General features: G+C 41.0%; 1 protein-coding gene across 1 annotated transcript in view; it reads left to right on the forward strand.

Annotated features, from left to right (window-relative positions):
- Positions 1–6,516: 6,516 nt before the first annotated feature.
- The window catches only part of myg1 (myg1 exonuclease), a 213,705-nt gene continuing 197,726 nt past the window's right edge, over positions 6,517–22,495 (forward strand). The window contains exons 1-2 of the mRNA XM_060910257.1: positions 6,517–6,944; positions 7,087–7,199. Coding sequence (XP_060766240.1) covers positions 6,696–6,944; positions 7,087–7,199 — 362 coding nt within the window. The 5' untranslated portion in view covers positions 6,517–6,695. The remainder of the gene's footprint in view (positions 6,945–7,086; positions 7,200–22,495) is intronic.

Here is a 22,495-nt window from a genome sequence, read left to right on the forward strand (position 1 = left end):
CAGATGTTTTAGTCTCTCTTCTTGAAGATGGTCATGATCAGCGCATTCTTCAGATTGTCTGGAACATGCTTTGCATCCAACATTTGAAGCATCAAGGTGAAGACCTGAGTCTTCAGGGCCATTCTGCTGTGGTCGAGCAGCTCTACTGGGACGTTCTCTAGTCCTGTGGCTTTTCCTCGGCGCATTTGCTTGAGAGCTGATTGGAACTCGTTGAAAGTGGGTGGAACAGACATCCAGGGTTGTGGAGGGTGTTGAGGCACATTCTGTAGGAAGGCATTATCCATAGTTGAATTGCAGCTGAGCAGGTGTTGAAATGCTCCTTCCAGTCAAAAGGGTGGTGTTGTGAGTCCCCACAGATCTCGGATTCACAGTCATTTTATACACAAACGATTCAATTTTGATGCTTTTTCTTTTTACAGTTTTTTTCAATTGCTTACACACAAAACCTTTATATATTACACTATTTCTAAACTCTGTCACTCAAACTTCACAACTCCACCTCAAATCAGCAAAACCATAAACTAATTCTCAGCCTTGACACAGTTTTCAATTTAGCTATTCACTTTCTGCACATCAATACACACAATTCTCTACCTAACACACGAAAATCTAACAGGAAGTAACTTGATTTCCTATTTCAAACACAACCAATCAAAATGCCACACTTATTCATCAGTGCCTCAGACTATGTCCTCATAGGTGCAAACAATAATTGCTTTAATGAACACCAACCAATCACTGCCTGTCATAAGCCTATAAATAGGGTAAAGGTCAAGTTATCAGTCTTGAACAATGGATAACAACAATGCAGAGAGAGCCAGGGGAGTCAGAGGAAGGCACAGAGGATGATGAGGAGTTCGGGTTCGTGGAGGACGCTTTGGAAGGGGAGCAGGAAGAGGACGAGGACCAAGAAGAATAGTCTCTGATGAGATTAGGGCTACTCTTATTGATCACGTGATCAATCATGGGTTGACCATGAGAGAGGCTGGACTCAGAGTCCAGCCCAACTTGAGTCGATTTATAGTGGCGGCCATAATTTGAACTTTTCGAAATGAGAACAGGTATGCAACAATCAACAGTACTGTAATGTACATGTACATGTAATAGCCATTCCTGCATAGCTGTAAAATACATGTATACTATTGTAGCTCCAAGCATCCATTTTACTGCACTACACTGTATGAATGGTCACAGGGCAGTACAACCATGACTTTATACAGCACTCTTACAGTACTACTGTATTTCTGAATTTTCTAGAGTGGAAAGAACAGCATCATGGAGGACGAGGTCGTATATTTTCACAAGAGCAGGAGACCGCAATTGTGAATATGGTTTTGGCAAATAATGCCATTAGAATCATCTCATCTCATCTCATCTCATCTCATCTCATCTCATCTCATCTCATATCTCATCTCATATCTCATCTCATCTCATCTCATCTCATCTCATCTCATCTCATCTCATCTCATCTCATCTCATCTCATCTCATCTCATTATCTCTAGCTGCTTTATCCTGTTCTACAGGGTCGCAGGCAAGCTGGAGCCTATCCCAGCTGACTACGGGCGAAAGGCGGGGTACACCCTGGACAAGTCGCCAGGTCATCACAGGGCTGACACATAGACACAGACAACCATTCACACTCACGGTCAATTTAGAGTCACCAGTTAACCTAACCTGCATGTCTTTGGACTGTGGGGGAAACTGGAGCACCCGGAGGAAACCCACGCAGACACGGGGAGAACATGCAAACTCCGCACAGAAAGGCCTTCACCGGCCACGGGGCTCGAACCTGGACCTTCTTGCTGTGAGGCGACAGCGCTAACCACTACACCACTGTGCCGCCCCATTAGAATCAGTGAGATTCAAAATCATATTTTGGAAGACATCACCATATTCAACAATATTGATGCTGTTAGTCTATCTACGATACATCGGGTCCTCCAGAGGAATCAGTTATGGATGAAGCAGCTGTACAGGGTCCCATTTGAAAGGAACTGTGACAGAGTCAAGAACCTGTGGCGTGACTATGTGGAGGTATGTACATAGCACTGCCAGTACATCAGACTTTCACCTGCTGAGACAGACTATTGTATTGTGCGTATCCTAATCTATTCTTTTGTCCAATACAGAGAATTTTGGAGATGGATGCCCACCCCATCCTCTATGAATACATTTATGTGGATGAGGTGGGATTCAACCTCACAAAGTCAAGACGGAGGGGGAGAAACATCATTGGACAGAGAGCAGTTGTCAATGTCGCAGGCCAACGTGGAGGAAATGTCACCATGTGTGCTGCCATAATGCAGAATGGTGTCCTGCACCACCATGCAACACTTGGCCCCTATAACACTGGTCATATCCTAAGATTTCTGGACAATATTCATAGTATTCTTGCTCCAAAAGAAGAGAATCCAGAACAGGCAAGATTTGTGGTTATATGGGATAATGTCAGTTTTCATCGCTCCCAGCTGGTCCAAAATTGGTTTGTCAACCATCCCCATTTTTCTGTTGTCAACCTGCCTCCATATTCACCATTTCTTAACCCGATCGAAGAATTCTTCTCAACATGGCGTTGGAAAGTGTATGATCATTGTCCCTATGCCCGCCTTACACTTCTCCAGGCAATGGAGGAAGCATGTGGTGACATTGATGATGCTTCTATCCAAGGTTGGATACGCCACACAAGACGATTCTTTCCTCGATGTTTGGCAAGAGAAAATATAGCATGCGATGTTGATGAAATATTGTGGCCAGACCCAGCCCGGAGGAGAGATTGATCCTAAATACACACCCAACTTGCTCTCCCCATCAACACACACACACACACACACACACACACACACACACACACTTTCATAAATGTCTATTTTTTGGTTGCTGTATCACCATATGTGGTGGTTGGTGTACTTTGCTTTCTTTTTTTCTTATATGCTGTACAATACTGCATTCACAACAGCAACTGATTTATTCAGAAAATTAAATATTTTTGGTTCCAATATTGCTTGTGTTGACTTCTATTTGCATAATACTGTATTTTCATTCTTGTATGGCAATATATATAAAAAAAACATAAAAGAGCTTTAGATTTAGAGCAACAGTATGTAAATGATATACACACGTATGTGATACTATGGGAAATGTGTTTATGATGTGAGACAAATGCTTGCTTTTGAGGTGTGTTTAGAATATTTTGAATACTGTGTTTCATTTCGCAGGAGATAGGGCGCTTTTTGCATTTCATGTGAGCAATAGTTGGATTTGTGTGTAAAGTTTTGAGAAAAAGACACAGAGCTTTGAAAATGTGTGTAAGCAGTTGAAAAAAACTGTAAGACCATGCAGTGTTTATCAAATGGGGTAAACTTTAATGTGGTAAACAAATGCAATGAGAAATACAACTTGGCAAACAATATGACAAACAAATGCAACTTTTATCAGAATTATAAATGATTTATGCATTGGAAAATGAAATCATTCAAGCCTATGCAAGATGAGGTTTGTTAAATGCTTGCGGAGTGAGTCATCTTCTCATTGAAGCATCTGGCAAGATGGTGCATCTGGCATCCATGCTGTCGGACATTGTATTTCTCATTGCATTTGTTTACCACATTAAAAGTTACCCCATTTGCTAAACACTATGTGGTCTTAAAAAGAAAAGAATCAAAATTGAATTGTTTGTGTCTAAAATTACAGTGAATTGTGTGACCAATAAATATTATGACGTGAGAATGAAGTGAAAATGGCAAATAACATGAGAAAAATTATCCTCTTTCAACAACTGTCCTACAGGTGTGCAGCTTGTGAACAGGCAAGGCAGGCAACTGCTTGGGGCCCCCTGGCCCCCCGAGAGTCGAGGCCTGAGGGCTGTTTTATGTACCGAAATGTCTCAAAAATATATATATATTTGAAAAAAATTTATGTTTGAAAAAACAATGACAGAGAGAATTGAAAAAGACAGCTTGCTCTCAACCGACCTCCCTGTTAAAAATAAAGGTTAAATCAAATAAACAACAATGGGCGATTTGCAATGACATAATTTCAGTAGGAAACCTCCCGAATGGGGCCCCACGTCAATCCCGCCTCACGTTAACCTGTGTGATGTTAACGGACTGCAATGGAAAAGAAGCTGAGGGAAAATTTCATTTCATTTCATTTATTATACAGGAATTTTAAAAAGTAACAGACAGTTACAGTTTAGAGGGCCTGGCTCAGTTTCAGCTGGTTTTCAGCAGGTTCCTGTTCTAAATGAAGAGGAGTTATCCATCTGGTAGTGAGAAGAGGAGGAAAAAAAGAGAATGAAGAAAAAAGAAAGAAAGACAGTGGTAAGTGGAGCAGATAATGATATAAGCATAACATTAACAGTAAATGACTACTGTTCCGGTCACTGTTGCCTCTGGAGAGAGAAGTTTCTCCTCCTTAAAACTCATCAAGACCTATCTCAGATTCAGAGACTTTCAGGGCTGGCTCTCATGTCTATAGAGCGCAGTGTACGAAGAGCTTTGGATCTGGAGGAAATAGTTTCTGCATTTGCTCTATCCAAGGCCTGTAAGCAGCATTTCTAGAGGCAGTGCTTACAGTACAAGGTGCTGAAGAGAATTGCGTACTTATATTTTGTACAAAGTTTATATGTTTTTTTTTCAAGTTTTATTGTTCCATTGTTTATTGTTGTACTGTACACAGAGGTGGAAAAACTGGATTGACAGAGTAAAAGTCCTGCTTAGGTTTTCCTTCTGCCTGTGCTCTCAACACAGGTGATTTCACCAATTAGCTCATCAACCTGGCTTAGGGGATGTGGTAATTAGGATCAGCTGGTTCATTGAATTGGTTGGAGCAAAAACGTGGCAGGGTTTTTACTTTCTGCACCCGGGTTTTTCCACCTCTGACTGTACATGATGCTTTCTACTGATGTGAAAACTTAATTTCAGCACAATTTAGTCTGCACTGATGTGGGTTATTTACAGTGTAATGTGTATTTTATACTAAGTTTATATAGGCTATTTTGAAGTTATTTATTTTATTTATATTTTTATTGTATATTTTGTACTAAGTTTATATAGGCCAGGGGTGTCAAACCTGATCCATAAAGGGCCGTGTGGCTGCAGGTTTTCATTCCAGCCATGCAGCAGCACCCTGATTTGGCTTATTCAATCAACTGACACACCCACCCTTTAATCAAGGGTGGGTGTGGCTGCAAGTATTTGACTGTGTGAAGACAGTTCAGTTGATTGAATGAGCCAAGTCAGGTGTGCTGCTGCATGGCTGGAATGAAAACCTGCAGCCGCAAGGCCCTTTATGGATCAGGTTTGACACCCCTGATATAGGCTATTTTGAAGTTATTTTATTTATATTTTTATTTTATATTTATCTCATCTCATCTCATTATCTCTAGCCGCTTTATCCTGTTCTACAGGGTCGCAGGCAAGCTGGAGCCTATCCCAGCTGACTACGGGCGAAAGGCGGGGTACACCCTGGACAAGTCGCCAGGTCATCACAGGGCTGACACATAGACACAGACAGCCATTCACACTCACATTCACACCTAAGGTCAATTTAGAGTCACCAGTTAACCTAACCTGCATGTCTTTGGACTGTGGGGGAAACCGGAGCACCCGGAGGAAACCCACGCGGACACGGGGAGAACATGCAAACTCCACACAGAAAGGCCCTTGCTGGCCACGGGGCTCGAACCCGGACCTTCTTGCTGTGAGGCGACAGCGCTAACCACTACACCACCGTGCCGCCTTTTATATTTATATGATGCCAAATTATTTACAATGTACTGTAACAACCTTGTTGTTATTTAGTTATTTATTTTCTTTTTTATTGTTCTTTACCATTGTATTTTCACATTTGGAATTTAAAAAACTTTGGTTTCATACATTTTTCGTTCTGTCAGATTATTTATAACATATTGGTGATGAACACTGGTCAGAAGGGCCCCCTGGAAATTTTTGCTTGGGCCCACAACAGACTCTAGAATTGCCTCTGCTGTCCTAAACAGAAAGGAAGTATTGAACAGCCTTTGTGTGAGTATGATTGATTGATTCATAGATAGATAGATAGATAGATAGATAGATAGATAGATAGATTGGAAGAATAAATATATGAAAGAGACACTGTATAAGAGAAAAACTGAAATAATCTCAGTAAAAAATAATTATAGTAGTAAAAAGAGCCATCAAAAAAATTATCAGAGACTGGACTGGAAAAGGAAAAAAAACTAATAGTGAAGGGGAACGCTATAAAAATATGTAAGGAATGTGAGTAAAGTTGAGAAAATAAGCGGAGGTAATGAAAGGGGAAAAAAAGTTAGGAGATTTTCTTGGGGCAAGTTTGATCGGATACCACGGTTTAAGACAAGCCAAATACACGCTATGTGAGTGGTAATATGGCGGCCAGATGGCTTCACTCTTCTCTACAGTGGGGAATAGGCTATGAGCTTTCCAGAGCTCAGTGCCCCGACACACTTTTTTTTTTTCTTTCCGCGCAACCGCAATGCATGATGGAATATATTGTTTGGTTCATGACCATCGGTCTTACGCTACTTTTCACGGTGCATTGTGGGATACTACGAGTTCACGTGTAATAATTCTCCCTAGACGGTAGGACAGCAGTACATAATGGCGAACTCACTATATGGTTTATAGTGAGTAATTTCGGACACAGGGAAGGGTTGGGTTTTCACGATGTACTGAGCATGTGCTGCATTTCTTTATTGCGTGTAAACATATCATTCCATTTTTTTCAGCTGTATTCCTATCAAATTTCTAATCAGATAGCTGCAAAAAGATCGCACATCTTTAAAATTCAGAGACGACACATATATTCAACCAAAGAACGTTTCTTAGTAAAAATGTGTTCTGTTAAAATTGGTACACACAACGGAACTTTTCACTGTGATGAAGTTTTGGCATGCTATCTTCTACGCCAGCTACCGGAGTACAAGGTTAACTTTGCTATTTACGTTAACTTATTTAATCAGAATGAAAGGAATAGTTGTTTTAATAGCTTGATAAATATTTTATGGGTTTATTGATTGTACAAACAGCAGAATGTGCTGCCTTTTAAAGTTTTGTCTCTCCCCTCAGGATGCCGAAATAGTTCGGACCCGTGACCCCGTAGAGCTGGCTAAGTGTGATATTGTGGTCGACGTTGGCGGAGTCTATGATCAAAAACAACACCGATACGACCATCATCAGAGGTATTTTCAGATAATCTGTATGCATAAAAATAAGATCAGGGCTGCCAACTTTTCAAAATTCCTTGGAGTGAGATTTTTTTTTGAGGGGGGGTCGACGGCAAAATTTTTCCGCACACCACGCAGTAAGTGGGAATTTTGTATTCAATTTGATATTCACTTGTCCCCCTGCATTCTGGTGTTTTTGTTTGTGGGTCGTCCAGCTGGAAATGGACAATGAAGGGGGGTTGAGATTTTGGATTTAGTAGATGAGATTTCCTGCATTCTGGTGGATTTTTGGAGTGGCCTGCTGGAGATGTGCCGTACAGTACCTACATTCCTACACACCCTGACTTGCCAGGCCTTCAGCTTGTGGCCAACAAAAGCACCAAGTTTTGGCTTAAAAGCCCCCACACTAGAAAACTACAGATGACTGCCAATGTTCCTGTAGCCCTATAGACCTGTGTTTCAGATTTAAAGGCAAGTTCATGTTTGAAAATATTTCATCAGCTAAGCCTAAACACCTTTTTTAACTGAAACTAAATGTTATGTTTTTAATAACTGTTGCAAAAATAAAATAAGATTAGTCAGTGAGGGACATTCATTATTCATTTAAGGGCTTTCCCCACCACTGGGTTCAGCAGAAAACTGGCATGGGGGAAAAATAATCAACAGCAAGAGACAACAAATAAAATGCTTAAACAGTAAGCAAATGTGCATGTGTTACAAGAAACATTTAAAATAATTAAGTTTGAACAGTATTGAAACTAGGGATGTTAACCGATGACCGTTTGACCGGTGGTTGACCGAATCAACGTCAACCGGTTAATTTTTTTTTGGTTGTCGGTTAAAAAAAAAAAAATCAATCGTTTTGAAGCTGCCGATTTTGGAGCGGAGAACCTGGAATTCCGTGTTTGTAAACACTTGGGGCATGCCATGCGGTGTAAGGACGACAGCTGACAAATCAGAAACACCCATTCAGTCATGTTCCGCCCTCCCGCCCCAGTTAAAGACAGCTGACAAATCAGAAACACCCATTCAGTCATGTCCCGCCCAGCTGCCACTTGGCGAAAGAAAAGTGTAGACACAGGCTTTTTAGCTTACAAATTACTATTCTGTTTTTTTTTTTTTTTTTTTAATTATTATTAGAAGGCACATCGAGTTTAGTCCTGCCTTGGCCAGTGCATTCTGAAAGTATGTTTCGGTCTGTAGCCAACAATGCATGTTATTGCAGATCATATCTCTCCACACAAACTAAAGGCGCAGATGCCGACTTTTTTTTTGAATCGCGCAGATCCGTTTTTTTTTTTTGGGGGGGGGGTTGGAGTGTCTGATAGTAATTTCAAGGTGGATTCTGTATTAAAATCACTAAATAGGCGGGTGCCGTTGCAGTCCATGAGGCGTGGGGGGTGTGGGAGGAGGGCAGTGGATTGGGGGGCTGTGCGCGTTTGCGCGGAAGCTGCGCACATTAAATTTTGCGCAGCTTCGGCGCGGGCGGGCGCGGCTTTCTGATTTGCTGTTTTCTTCTCGTGCTTGTACTTCCTGTGTTTCGTGGACTGTGGCGGCATTTGCTTATATGCAGAATTTGCTTTGATGAAGTTGTGGGTGGACACTCCAACGCCCCCCCCCTTGGGAAAGGAAGGTCGGATCTGCGCGATTCAGCCGTGGAGAGGGCGGCATCTGCCAAAAGGCGCGCCGTTTGCATCCCTGTAATAATTCCAATTCTAGAATTTTAAACTCATAGGTTAACTGACTTTAACCGGCTAATGAGGCTCGGTGGTCGGCCAAGATTTTTTTTAGTTTTCGCCATCCCTAATTGAAACACAAAAAGCTGGACCTTGGCCATAGGTGGGAATGTACACACAAAGTTGGGCTTAAATTTTGGTCATACTTAAATAAGCTATATTAATATATTTCTTATTAATTTATTTCTTATCTATAGTTCTTATTCGTAATAGAGCATTCATCAGGGCCTGTTATCTGACAAATATTCTCTACCTGTCTTGCCCTCTTTGAAACCCTGTCTCCGTAGTATATTGTTCTCTCTGTCTTCTTTTTTTTAAAATTATTATTCACAACAGCCTATATAAGTCAATGATTTAATAACCTACATGTTTGTGGTCATGTTCATGAAAAAGACTCTAGCAAATATGTCCATTAATGCATTTAGGACAAATTGAGTGTGGCATATAATTTGTGCAAACTTATGTTTCTTAACTGACACCTCAGTCTTTTTGGATTGACTTGAATTGAAGGAGACTATGCAATGTCATAATTCCTGGCTGAATTAGGCTACTTATTTGTACCAAAATGTATTTCCCTGCATTTTCATTGCCTACAGTGGTGCTTGAAAGTTTGTGAACCCTTTATAATTTTCTATATTTCTGCATAAATATGACCTAAAACATCATCAGATGTTCACACAAGTCCTAAAAGAAGATAAAGAGAACCCAGTTAAACAAATGAGACAAAAATATTATACTTGGTCATTTATTTATTGAGGAAAATGATCCAATATTACATATCTGTGAGTGGCAAAAGTATGTGAACCATTGGTTTCAGTATCTGGTGTGACCCCCTTGTGCAGCAATAACTGCAACTAAATGTTTCCGGTAACTGTTGATCAGTACTGCACACCGGCTTGGAGGAATTTTAGCCCATTCCTCCATATAGAACAACTTCAACTTAAGGATGTTGGTGGGTTTCCTCACATGAACTGCTCGCTTCAGGTCCTTCCACAACATTTTGAATGGATTAAGGTCAGGACATTGACTTGGCCATTCTAAAACATTAACTTTATTCTTCTTTAACCATTCTTTGGTAGAACGACTTGTGTGCTCAGGGTCGTTGTCTTGCTGCATGACCCACCTTCTCTTGAGATTCAGTTCATGGACAGATGTCCTGACATTTTCCTTTAGAATTGGCTGGTATAATTCAGAATTCATTGTTCCATCAATGATGGCAAGCAGTCCTGGCCCAGATGCAGCAAAACAAGCCCAAACCATGATACTACCACCACCATGTTTCACAGATGGGATAAGGTTCTTTTGCTGGAATGCAGTGTTTTCCTTTCTCCAAACATAACGCTTCTCATTTAAACCATAAAGTTCTGTTTTGGTCTTATCCATCCACAAAACATTTTTCCAATAGCCTTCTGGCTTGTCCACGTGATCTTTAGCAAACTGCAGACGAGCAGCAATGTTCTTTTTGGAGAGCAGTGGCTTTCTCCTTGCAACCCTGCCATGCACACCATTGTTGTTCAGTGTTCTCCTGATGGTGGACTCATGAACATTAACATTAGCCAATGTGAGAGAGGCCTTCAGTTGCTTAGAAGTTACCCTGGGGTCCTTTGTGACCTCGCCGACTATTACATGCCTTGCTCTTGGAGTGATCTTTGTTGGTCGACCACTCCTGGGGAGGGTAACTATGGTCTTGAATTTCCTTCATTTGTACACAATCTGTCTGACTGTGGATTGGTGGAGTCCAAACTCTTTAGAGATGGTTTTGTGACCTTTTCCAGGCTGATGAGCATCAACAACGCTTTTTCTGAGGTCCTCAGAAATCTCCTTTGTTCGTGCCATGATACACTTCCACAAACGTGTTGTAAAGATCAGACTTTGATAGATCCCTGTTCTTTAAATAAAACAGGGTGCCCACTCACACCTGATTGTCATCCCATTGATTGAAAACACCTGACTCTAATTTCACCTTCAAATTAACTGCTAATCCTAGAGGTTCACATACTTTTGCCACTCACAGATATGTAATATTGGATCATTTTCCTCAATAAATAAATGACCAAGTATAATATTTTTGTCTCATTTGTTTAACTGGGTTCTCTTTATCTACTTTTAGGACTTGTGTGAAAATCTGATGATGTTTTAGGTCATATTTATGCAGAAATATAGAAAATTCTAAAGGGTTCACAAACTTTTAAGCACCACTGTATGTGCCTATTGCATACTGTCCTTGATTGATGTTTTGAATAACTGTTGCATTCTGAAGAGCATTAGGTTTTGTCAAAAAATGATACAAGATTAGTCTTTCAGAGACATCCATTCTTCAAGGCATCTTCACACCACTGGGTTTAGCAGAACATTTACATAAACAGCAATACACAAATAATCAAATAAAGTGCTTAAACAGTGAGCAGATGTGCTGCAAAAAACTGAATTTGAATAGTGTTTCAACAGTATGTTCACAAAAAGCTAGAGAAGTCCTAAGTTTTGTGCGCTTGATTGTACAGGCCTGTGGCCTTCTTGGAGGCCTTGATGATCGTAGACAAAGGCTCCCACTTAAAGCAGGGCTCCAAGTCTGCCATCTTTACAGTCATGATTGAGGAGAGTGTGCCAAGCTGTTTCTTGTCTGTTTTGTTGAGGCCCACCACAGACAACACCCTTTCTGCATCTGCATTGGAATGTGGGAGGATGAGGACCAGCTTTGAAATCGCAGCAAGCCTCTGAAATTGTTTTACTCCTGTCACCTGTGCCAAATGAACCCAGAACACAATGGAAATATGCTCTCGTGATGTTTCCTTTTATCTCTTTTGACAAATGAGTATAGGTTGATGCACAGACAAAATACATGCATCTACCATGATGCTTTATATGTACTGGTATCAATAATGCTCAAGAGGTTGTTTCTACTGCGTTCTTGGTGTGCAAAAATAAGCTTTACCTTAGCTTTCCGTGTAGCCATTTCAGCCCAGAAGCTTTCAATTTCAAATTTCTCTGGGTGCTGCAGTGGTGGTAATGGCATTGTCTGGTACTCCAGAAACTCCTCTGCCAGTAGACCATGCTCCGCTGGTCCATGGTATGGGAGCAGGTGGGGAAACCTATTTATGAAAGTAGAGTTACAAGTTACTTGTTTTTGATATATGGTCATCAACCAACAGCAGTAAATACATACAAGCATTTAAAAAAAAGATGCTGCTTAGGGACAGCTCATTCTCAAAGGCAAAATTCTATGGTTAAAATGCCTTTTCATTAGCCTGGCCACAAATTCAAGATATTTTAGATAAAATAACATAGTAATTACTGAAAGATCCTAACCTCTCAACAAAGTAAAGGACATCTTCTATGTCACATTCAGACCTCTGTCGGACGTCTACAAATTTGGCATGCTTGAGCACTGGCTCTTGGAGGGGCAGCTTCTTCAAAGCGTAGTCCACAGTGTTGATCAGAAATGCCAAAGCAGCCTCATGGAATTTCTCCATCTGCTGTGGTGTGATGTCTCCATCATCCAGTAACCTGTTTGGCTTCACCACCAGGGCTAAGCTCATGTTCAGCTTTATTCCTGCCAAAGATGCAACAAATCAGGTTAACAGAAATGCTGAGTTATGCTGATGATCTGCAAGACACATTGGGCAAGAAGCTCAGTGGCTTTGGGCTAACCAGAAGCTCATTGTCAATACAAGAACTAGGACAACCTTACCAGGTTTCTCCTTATGAGGCGAAAAATGGCTAGGTTCAAGGCAAAGCATCACATGAGGTTCCCCTATAGTCTGGCTTCATCACTTTGATATTAGAAATTTCAATTTTATTGATATAAGAAATAATAATAATGATCATGGGTTTCCCCAAAGCGTTTTAGCGTATCGGGCCCGATACGCTTGCTCTGCCTGCCGATACGCTTAGTCGCTTTAGTTAAAATCCGATACGCTTAGATTTATACTGATACGTTAAAATTTCCTACCCACAAGTAACTAGATACATAGGAGAGCATGGATTAAAGTTTTCCGTCGCTACGACGGATTTCCGTCAACTGGGAGCGCGAAAGGTCAATAATGAGAGTGATGCAGAGGCCATTATTAAAAAATGTTCTGTTTCCGGTCCACCGGCCGGGTGAGTGCCGTTTGTGCGGGTGAAATTTTTATTTAACGCCGGTTTTCCGACATTTTTTTCGGGTTCATAATCTAAAATCGAACTTGACATTTCCGCATTCCCAGGGCTTTCCACTAAGGCTCATACTAGCCAGCCATGACAGATAAGTAGCCGCCGGGGGGAGTGTGTGTGTGTGTGTGTGTGAGAGAGCAGCCTCTCTGCTCCCTGAGTGGAGCTCGTCGCCTTGGTAACGGTGCTCAGGCGCAGGGAAGAGATACAATATGACAAGCAAAGAGCGCTTTTTCTCAGAGTTCCCTCTCCTCGAACAACGCTGATTTACACGGAAACGAAAGGAGGTACTCACAAAATTCTTTCACATTGAGTGCTACAAGGCTCCCCTGAACACATTGATGTAATTTTTTTGTCCCTAGTGTAAAAAATGTGGACAATAGAGCGAGTTAAAAACAAGTGACTTTTTTTTTTTATTTTGCAGTCACAGCGCTCCCATGTTTATAATGGGAGTCTATGGGGCAGCGCGGCTGTCCTCTCCTTACTTTCAGGCTTCTCATTCAAAAACTGTAAATCCTATCGTTCAGGTAGACACATTGTGTGAATTAAGACAAGTGTGACTACTACTTTTGAGAAAATTATGTGTGTAGAGTGAAAATTGTGTCTGAAAACACAGCTTAAATGAGAAAGTTAGAGCTTTTTTTTCAGGCTGCGTACATTCTAAATTCCTGAGCCCCGCTGGTGTGTAACGCAATAGACACCCATTATAAAGTCTGAATTTCTCCAGAATTGATCATGGTGATTGATCTGTGACTGATCAAACAGTATAGAACCGAGCAAAAAAGTTGAATGCCAGATCCACACAGGAGAAGTTTGTCTACGTTTTAAAGTTTGAATCATGTCTCTAGGTGAAAGCATGCCAGAGCAGAGGATGTTTGAAAAACATTGAAAATGTGCGATTTTTTTTCAATTAATTCCATAGAAAATGAATGGGAAATTTTGTGATTTTTTCGCGACTACGTCGCGAAAAAAATCATAGAATGCTGAACAAAGTAATAGCATAGCGAGTCCGATCAAGCCGCACTTTTTGATGTATTGTTTGTCTGTGTGCGATGTACGGTTATTGGGTTATTCGAAATCGAAATTTGAACGGAAGATGAAAAACGGAAGAGCAAGAGTTTGCTGTGCTTTGCACTGCAAACTATTGACTCCCTATATGGGAGTCAATAGTTTGCAATGCATAGCACTGCATCACTAATAATAAACTCCTGTGCATGCAGTTCCCAGGATTAAATGTATTTTCCACAGACCATTTATTTATTCACTTTACTCAAATACAAAGTAAAATGGCAGTAAATCATCTTTCTTTTCTTGCGTATTGCATCATGAGGCATTCCTGGCTTGTAAATCTCTTATTTTTGGTGCATGACACATTCACGCAACTGAGCATGCTATGAATTAACAACAACAACAACGGTCTGCAGTGGGGCTACACAATTAAACACTCAGTGAACTGCTGCTTCCTGAGTTGTTCGCGCCGAGTCCTTTTTCCCGCGAGTGTCGGCGTTAATTACTAATCCTTTTTTAACTTTTTTTCTACAAATAAATTTCCAGTATCCTCTTCATTTTTATTGTACTGTCGCTTTCATTTTTGTACTTTTCGCTTTCCTTTTTCCGTTTTTTTCCCCGTTTTTTTTTTTCTCTTTCTTTTTTCGGAAGAACGCCGAGACCGGAAGCTTTTCTTTTCTCTCCTCCTGTGTAAAGTCCACAAGCGGAGGCCATCTGATCTGCTTTAATATCAACAGATCTTCATTTAAGGTACGTGAATCTTTTCATCATGGCACACCTTCAGCCTGTTCAGTGTGCTGAGTGCAGGATGTTTAGTCATTCTTCCTCCGTCACTAGCGATAGCTCTATTAGCTTTACTTGTGATAAGTGCAGATTAGTTAGCTCTCTGACGGAGAAGATTGCAGTGCTAGAAGCGCATGTCCAGGCTTTAGAGCAGGTTAGTGAGCGTGAGAACAGTGTAGTTTCTGTTAGGGAAAGTCTGGACGCCCTAGGTGGAGTTAGTAATCCCCCAACTCCGGCATTAGAGCCCTTACAGCAGGGCGAATGGGTGACGGATCGGCGGCATAAGTGTAGAGCCAAAGCTACCGCTGAGGCTCGCCCACGGGAGCACCACTCCTCTCCGCGTCACGTGTCGAACAGGTTTGCTCTCCTTAGTGATGCACCCACTGAGAAACCTGAAAGAGCTCTGGTTATAGGGGACTCTATCATACGGCACGTGAAATTAGCTCAGCCTTTAGGGGCACCAGCAGCTTTAGTCAGGTGTATGTCCGGAGCCAGGGCACCGGACATAGCAGGTAATCTTAGGGTCCTAGGCAAGCACAGGTTCTCAAAGATAGTTATCCATGCAGGAGCTAATGATATACGCCTTCGTCAGTCTGAGGTTACTAAGAGTAACTTTGTAGAGGTGTTTAAATTAGCGAAGGCGATGTCCGATGCTGTAGTGTGCTCTGGCCCCATCCCAATGCGACGTGGCGATGTAGCTTACAGCAGGTTATGGTCGCTGAACTGCTGGCTGTCCAGGTGGTGCTCTGAAAACAGTGTGGGCTTTATAGATAATTGGGCTAATTTTGAGGGCAGTGCTGGCCTGTTAGGGCGGGACGGTATCCATCCCACTCGGGAAGGTGCTGCTCTCATTTCCTGCAGCATAGGTCATAGTCTCAGAACAGGCCTAGTTAATTTCTGACAATCCAGAGCCAAGGCCAGGGAGCAGACGAACAGGCTAAACTGACTGTCTGCTAGCTGCACAGAGTCGTCACTCAGGGCCCACTACATCGAGACTGTGTCTGTTCCCCGAGCTCAACAAAAAGGTAGAAATTTTCAGAGAGTTTGTTCTAGTAACCTAATCAAGATAATAGTCCGGGAGCCATGGGGTCGGACCCGGAATTTTTGGTTAAAGTTTTTTTTTTGCTTTATCTTATAGATTTGAGGTAGCTCTTCAAGATTTAAGAGGGTGCCCAGTGATATCCCTTGGGCAATTTAATATATTAACCCTTTAATGCCCTATATGCCCAAATAATGGAAGAAAATACAAAAAAAATAATATCAGTGTAAATACTGATATTAAATGCACCAAGTTGGCTGTATCTGATAGGTATTCACATTTTTCTCTATATTTGTCATTCAAATACATCAAATGTGGATTAATTAACCCTTTCATAACTTTTCCAAATTAGCAATTTTTATACAAGTATTACATAAACTCTACAGTTAATACAAAATAATGATCAATATCTATGTAAGAACTATACAGCATGCAAAAGAACTATATACAGCATGCACACACACACACACACTAATGACCAATAACTATGTAAAAGAACTATATACAGCATGCATACACTCACACCAATGATCCACTATGTAAACGAACTATATACAGCATGTATACACTCACACCAGTGATCCACTATGTAAAAGAACTACAGCATGCAATAGAACTATATACAGCATGCATACACTCACACCAGTGATCCACTATGTAAAAGAACTACAGCATGCAATAGAACTATATACAGCATGCATACACTCACACCAGTGATCCACTATGTAAAAGAACTACTGTATATACAGCATGAAATAGAAATATATACAGCATGCATATACATTCACACCAGTGATCCACTATGTAAAAGAACTATATACAGCATGCAATAGAACTATATACAGCATGCATATACACTCACACCAGTGATCCACTATGTAAAACTACAGTATGCAATATATCAAGCATGCAAAATGGCATATACAGCATGCGCACACACACAAGAATAGCAAAAGATACTGATTTTCAATTAACCAAATTGGCTGTACAGTATTCACGCTTTACTGTCATTCAAATTAGTCAAACGTGTAATTGACCCTTTCATAAATTTGCAAAATTAACAATTTTGATACAAGAACTACAGTACATAAAGCATGTACGTGCATGCATGCATGCACACACATGCACACACACTAATGAGCAATAATTATGTAAAATAATTACATACAGTATGCAAACACACACAAAACACAGAAACTATTTAAGGAAAGAACTAAGAGTTCAGATGAAAAAAAAACCCCTCTAAACCCTTTGCCATTGCTTAGTGTCTGTAAAAATATGCTTATGTACTGGATGCCAGCTAGTACAGAGGAGAATGTTAAGTAAACCTTACTCCCCAACGTTTTAAAAGTCGTGCTAGTCAGTGGAAGAGCAGTGTGGTTTGGAGTGGGGGTGAATCGGGGACAATGCCCTGAATTTTACTAGGGAACCAGGAACATTACTATTTCAACAGTCAATATCGTAAAAATAAGCAATCTATTAGCTTAATGTATTAGCTTAAGGAAACCTTACTGCCCAACGTTTTAAAAGTCGTGCTAGTCAGTGGACTGGCTAGTGCACATGACTCAGTCCACAAGCAGTGTGGTTTGGAGTGGGGGTGAGGGTAAGGTTAACAGACTTTTGAGATGATAATCGGGGACAATGCCCTGAATTTTACTAGGGAACCAGGGACATTACTATTTCAACAGTCAATATCGTTAAAATAAGCAATCTATTAGCTTAATGTATTAGCTTAAAAAAATCAGTGACTAGCATTTACTAGGTGAGAGTTGGGTGTGCTAGCCAGTGTTGTGAAACTATGGGTCTAGTTCACTGGTGAGCAGTGAGTACGTCACTGCTCTTTCATGATTACAGTCAAATAGTTTCTCTGCTTAGCTTATGCGTGCTGTGATCTTTTGGGGGCAGTGTGATTGACAGAGTTAGCAAGATAGCTACACAAGTTGGCTTGAATTAGCTAATTGTGTCCCTCATATGCCCCTGCAGAAGTAAACACAAGGATGACAATGGAGTGTATGCCTAATAATTTAAGGCTTGCATTAACAACCAAAGTAATAGAGTAATAAAGGGCTTTTTGGTATAAGCCCCGCCCCCAATTGCATGGCCACACCCCCAACCATGGCTGGAACCCCACCCCCAGGCCTTAAACTCATCCTATTATGTTAACAAACACAAAAATAAGTATGATATATAGACTTTGGTGAACATAAAGTGAAGAATGTCAAAATGTCAGAATTTAGGCTATGACTGCAGCACATCCAACAATAAAGGGCCAATATCCGGAATTGCCCAAGGGATATCACCGGGCACCCTCTCTTATCTTAATGAGTAGACCTTGGACAACAACAAACAGCAAAAAAAAAAAAAACTTTAACCGACGAAGCCAGGTTCAGCCAAATTTGGGCCTTTGGCTCCCGGACTATAAAATTAGATCATACTGACTGTACAGCTGCTGCCAGCACCTTTGATCTAAAGGTGGGGCTATTAAATATTAGATCTCTTACATCTAAAGCGCTAATGGTTAATGAACTCATTACTGATCAGGAGTTTAATGTACTGTGTTTAACAGAAACATGAATTAAGCCAAATGAATACATAGCATTAAATGAAGCGAGTCCTCCTGGATACAGTTATATACACCAGCCTCGTCTAACTGGCAGAGGAGGAGGCGTCGCGGTTATTTATAACGATTATCTAGGTGTAACACAAAAACCTGGTTATAAATTTAATACATTTGAAGTTCTTCATACTCATATAATGTGTGTCGCCTCGAAAAATAAGTCTACCCAGTTAATTCCATTGCTTATTATTTACAGGTCCCCGGGGCCATATTCTGAGTTTCTTTCTGAATTTGCAGATTTTATCTCAGATCTGGTTATTTCCTTAGACAAAGCTTTAGTTGTCGGAGATTTTAATATTCACTTCGATAACCCAGAAGACCCTTTAAAAACAGCGTTTGTGTCCATCTTAGATTCAGTCGGGATTAAGCAGAATGTCATAGGACCGACCCATAATGGTGGTCACACCCTTGATCTAATACTAACATTCAGATTAAACGTAGACAATATAGTCATACTTCCACAGTCTGAAGTTATCTCAGATCATTGTCTCATCTCATTCAAAATATGTCTGAGTAATAATAATATGCACCTCACCACGCTACTGTATTAAACGTACTTTCACGTCAACTACTGCACAGAGCTTTATAAATGATCTCCCAGAGCTGTCAACTTTGATTGGGTCACTGTCAGCCCCTGCAGAACTTGATCAGGCAACTGAATGCTTAGAGTCAACATTCCGTCATACTTTAGATAATGTAGCTCCTCTAAAAAGGAAAATGGTCATAGACAAAAAATTAGCACCCTGGTATAATGATGACACTCGCACATTAAAACAGACCACTCGAAAATTGGAACGTAAATGGCGTCAAACAAAATTGGTAGTGTTCAAATTAGCTTGGAAGGAGAGCTTCCTGAAGTATAGAAAAGCTCTTAGTGCTGCGAGATCAACATATTTCTCCTCCCTAATAGAAGATAACAAAAATAATCCTAGCTTCCTATTTAATACTGTAGCAAAATTAACCAGGAATAAGTCCACTATCAACACATGCACACCTACAGTATGTAGTAGCAACGACTTCATGAATTTTTTTTTAATGACAAAATTGAGAATATCCGACAAAAAATTCAAACTACTAATTTAAGGTTAGACAATGAAAGTGACCTTGTAGTTAACAATATAACTGTATCCGATCATCAGTTAGAATGTTTTACTCCCCTAAAAGAAACTGAATTGCTTTCATTAATCTCTACATCAAAAGCCTCAACTTGCGTACTAGATCCCTTACCGACACATCTATTCAAACAGATAATGCCTGGAGTAATTGAACCGCTTCTAAAAATAATAAATTCTTCTCTTATGATTGGCTATGTACCCAAATCCTTTAAACTAGCAGTTATCAAACCCCTGATTAAAAAACCTGACCTTGATCCCTATCAGCTGTCCAATTATCGGCCAATATCAAACCTCCCTTTTATCTCCAAGATCCTTGAAAAAGCTGTGGCACAGCAGTTATGCTCATATTTACATAGGAATAACATCCATGAAATGTATTAGTCAGGATTTAGACCTCATCATAGCACAGAGAGAGCACTGGTTAAAGTAGTAAATGACCTACTGTTGGCGTCTGATCAGGGCTGTGCCTCGCTGCTTGTGTTGCTTGACCTTAGTGCAGCATTTGATACCATTGATCATTCCATTCTTCTGGATAGACTAGAAAATGTTGTGGGAGTTAAGGGAATGGCCCTCTCCTGGCTCAGGTCTTATCTAACTGATCGTTATCAGTATGTTGATATAAATGGTGATATTTCTAGACGTACCAAGGTAAAGTTTGGTGTTCCACAAGGTTCTGTCTTGGGTCCACTGCTTTTTTCTCTATATATGTTACCTCTGGGTGATATTATTCGTAAACATTGTATTAGTTTCCACTGTTATGCTGATGACACACAGTTGTATGTCTCTGCAAAACCTGATGAGAGACACCAGCTTAATAGAATTGAGGAATGTGTTAAGGACATTAGACACTGGATGCTTATTAATTTCCTTCTGCTTAACTCTGACAAGACTGAAGTACTTGTGCTAGGACCACATACAGCTAGAAGTAAGTTTTCTGATTACACAGTAACTCTGGATGGCCTTTCTGTTTCTTCACGTGCAGCAGTAAAAGACCTCGGAGTGATTATTGACCTCAGTCTTTCATTCGAAACTCACATTAACATCACCCGGATAGCTTTCTTTCATCTCAGAAATATTGCAAAGATAAGAAATTTAATGTCATTGCATGATGCAGAAAAACTAGTCCATGCTTTCGTTACCTCCAGGTTGGATTATTGTAATGCCTTACTGTCTGGATGTTCCAATAAGTGCATAAACAAGCTCCAGTTAGTTCAAAATGCAGCAGCAAGAGTCCTTACTAGAACTAGAAAATATGACCACATCACGCCTGTCTTGTCCACACTGCATTGGCTCCCAATCAAATTTCGTATTGATTATAAAATACTACTATTGACCTTTAAAGCACTAAATGGTCTCGCACCACAGTACCTGAGTGAACTTCTGCTCCTCTATGACCCGCCACGCCTACTTAGATCAAAAGGTGCAGGCTATCTGCTGGTACCTCGTATAGTGAAAGCTACATCAGGGGGCAGAGCCTTTTCTTACAAAGCCCCACAGTTATGGAACAGCCTTCCAAGTAATGTTCGGGAATCAGACACAGTCTCAGCATTTAAGTCTAGGCTGAAAACATATCTGTTTAGTCAAGCCTTTTGTTAATGGTGTTTATGAGGTAAAGGAGTAGATCTGGAGGGTCCTCAGACATAGTGTTTTGGTAAACTGGGATGTATGGATGCTGTCAGTCCCCACTCGCTTGCTCACTCGAGTTTGTTGACGGTGTAGTGGCTGGCTGCTTTATGTCCTGGGGCTCCCTCATGCCTGTGTTACCTTCTGGCTCTCTCCTTTTAGTTATGCTGTCATAGTTAGTTGCCTGAGTCCCTGCTTGTACTCGGTGCAATATGTATACTGTTCCTACTTATTCAGGTGACATTGGGCATACCTAACCACCTGTTTTTTCTTTCCCTTCCCCCCACCCCAAATCTGTCCCTCTGAGTTACATGGAGTCAACAGGAAATCTTTTGGTGGAGACGGTGGACACCTCGACTGGCTATCGTAGCCTGCAGGGAATCTGCCGTCAGACATTCTGTCGCATGTCCCAGACCCGGTGAAATGTAACTGAATTGTCTTGGCCAGCCCTAAGGGTCCCATCTGCATCTCATCATTGCTGAGGAGTGTGCTCCCATCACCCAATCAAGCATCCAGCCAGAGCAGGTCATGATATATTTTACCATATTAACATGCCATTGTTGTGTGTTATGCCTGATGTAAAGACTCTCGTCTCTGCGAGCCTACCACACAGATTTAATACTTGTCATTTTTAGGGCATACCTAACAACGTGTCCCCCCCCCCCTCTGAGTTACATGTTGATCCTGGGATTGAGATGCTGGCCTCTTCTGCCCTTCGGACCTGCTTGATCCATCCTGGTGCCCTGTGTCTGGTCAGAGTTTTATCGCCCCACTCCTGTGAAGGACGGCCCCATGAGGACAGTTGAGGGTTATACCTGTTAAAACTGTTAATATTATAGTCAGGCTGTCTGTTGTTGCCCAAATGAGGATGGGTTCCCTTTTGAGTCTGGTTCCTCTCGAGGTTTCTTCCTCATGTCGTCTGAGGGAGTTTTTCCTTGCCACCGTCGCCACAGGCTTGCTCATTGGGGATAGATTAGGGATAAAAATTAGCTCATGTTTTAAGTCGTTCAAATTCTGTAAAGCTGCTTTGCGACAATGTTTATTGTTAAAAGCGCTGTACAAATAAATTTGATTTGAACATTTCTCCATTTGTGTATGCAAATACACTCCAACGACTCAGTTTGGTTTCATTTACAACCAACGGTGTCTTTTGATGGCAGCACGTAATTGAACGAGAGAAGACTGGTTTACCGGAGACAAAATAAGCGTTATCTCTGCTTCTGTTCTCTCCGATGTCGCCTCCG

This window comes from Neoarius graeffei, chromosome 26 (assembly GCF_027579695.1).
Source record: "Neoarius graeffei isolate fNeoGra1 chromosome 26, fNeoGra1.pri, whole genome shotgun sequence".
In the NCBI taxonomy this organism is placed as follows: Eukaryota; Metazoa; Chordata; class Actinopteri; order Siluriformes; family Ariidae; genus Neoarius; species Neoarius graeffei.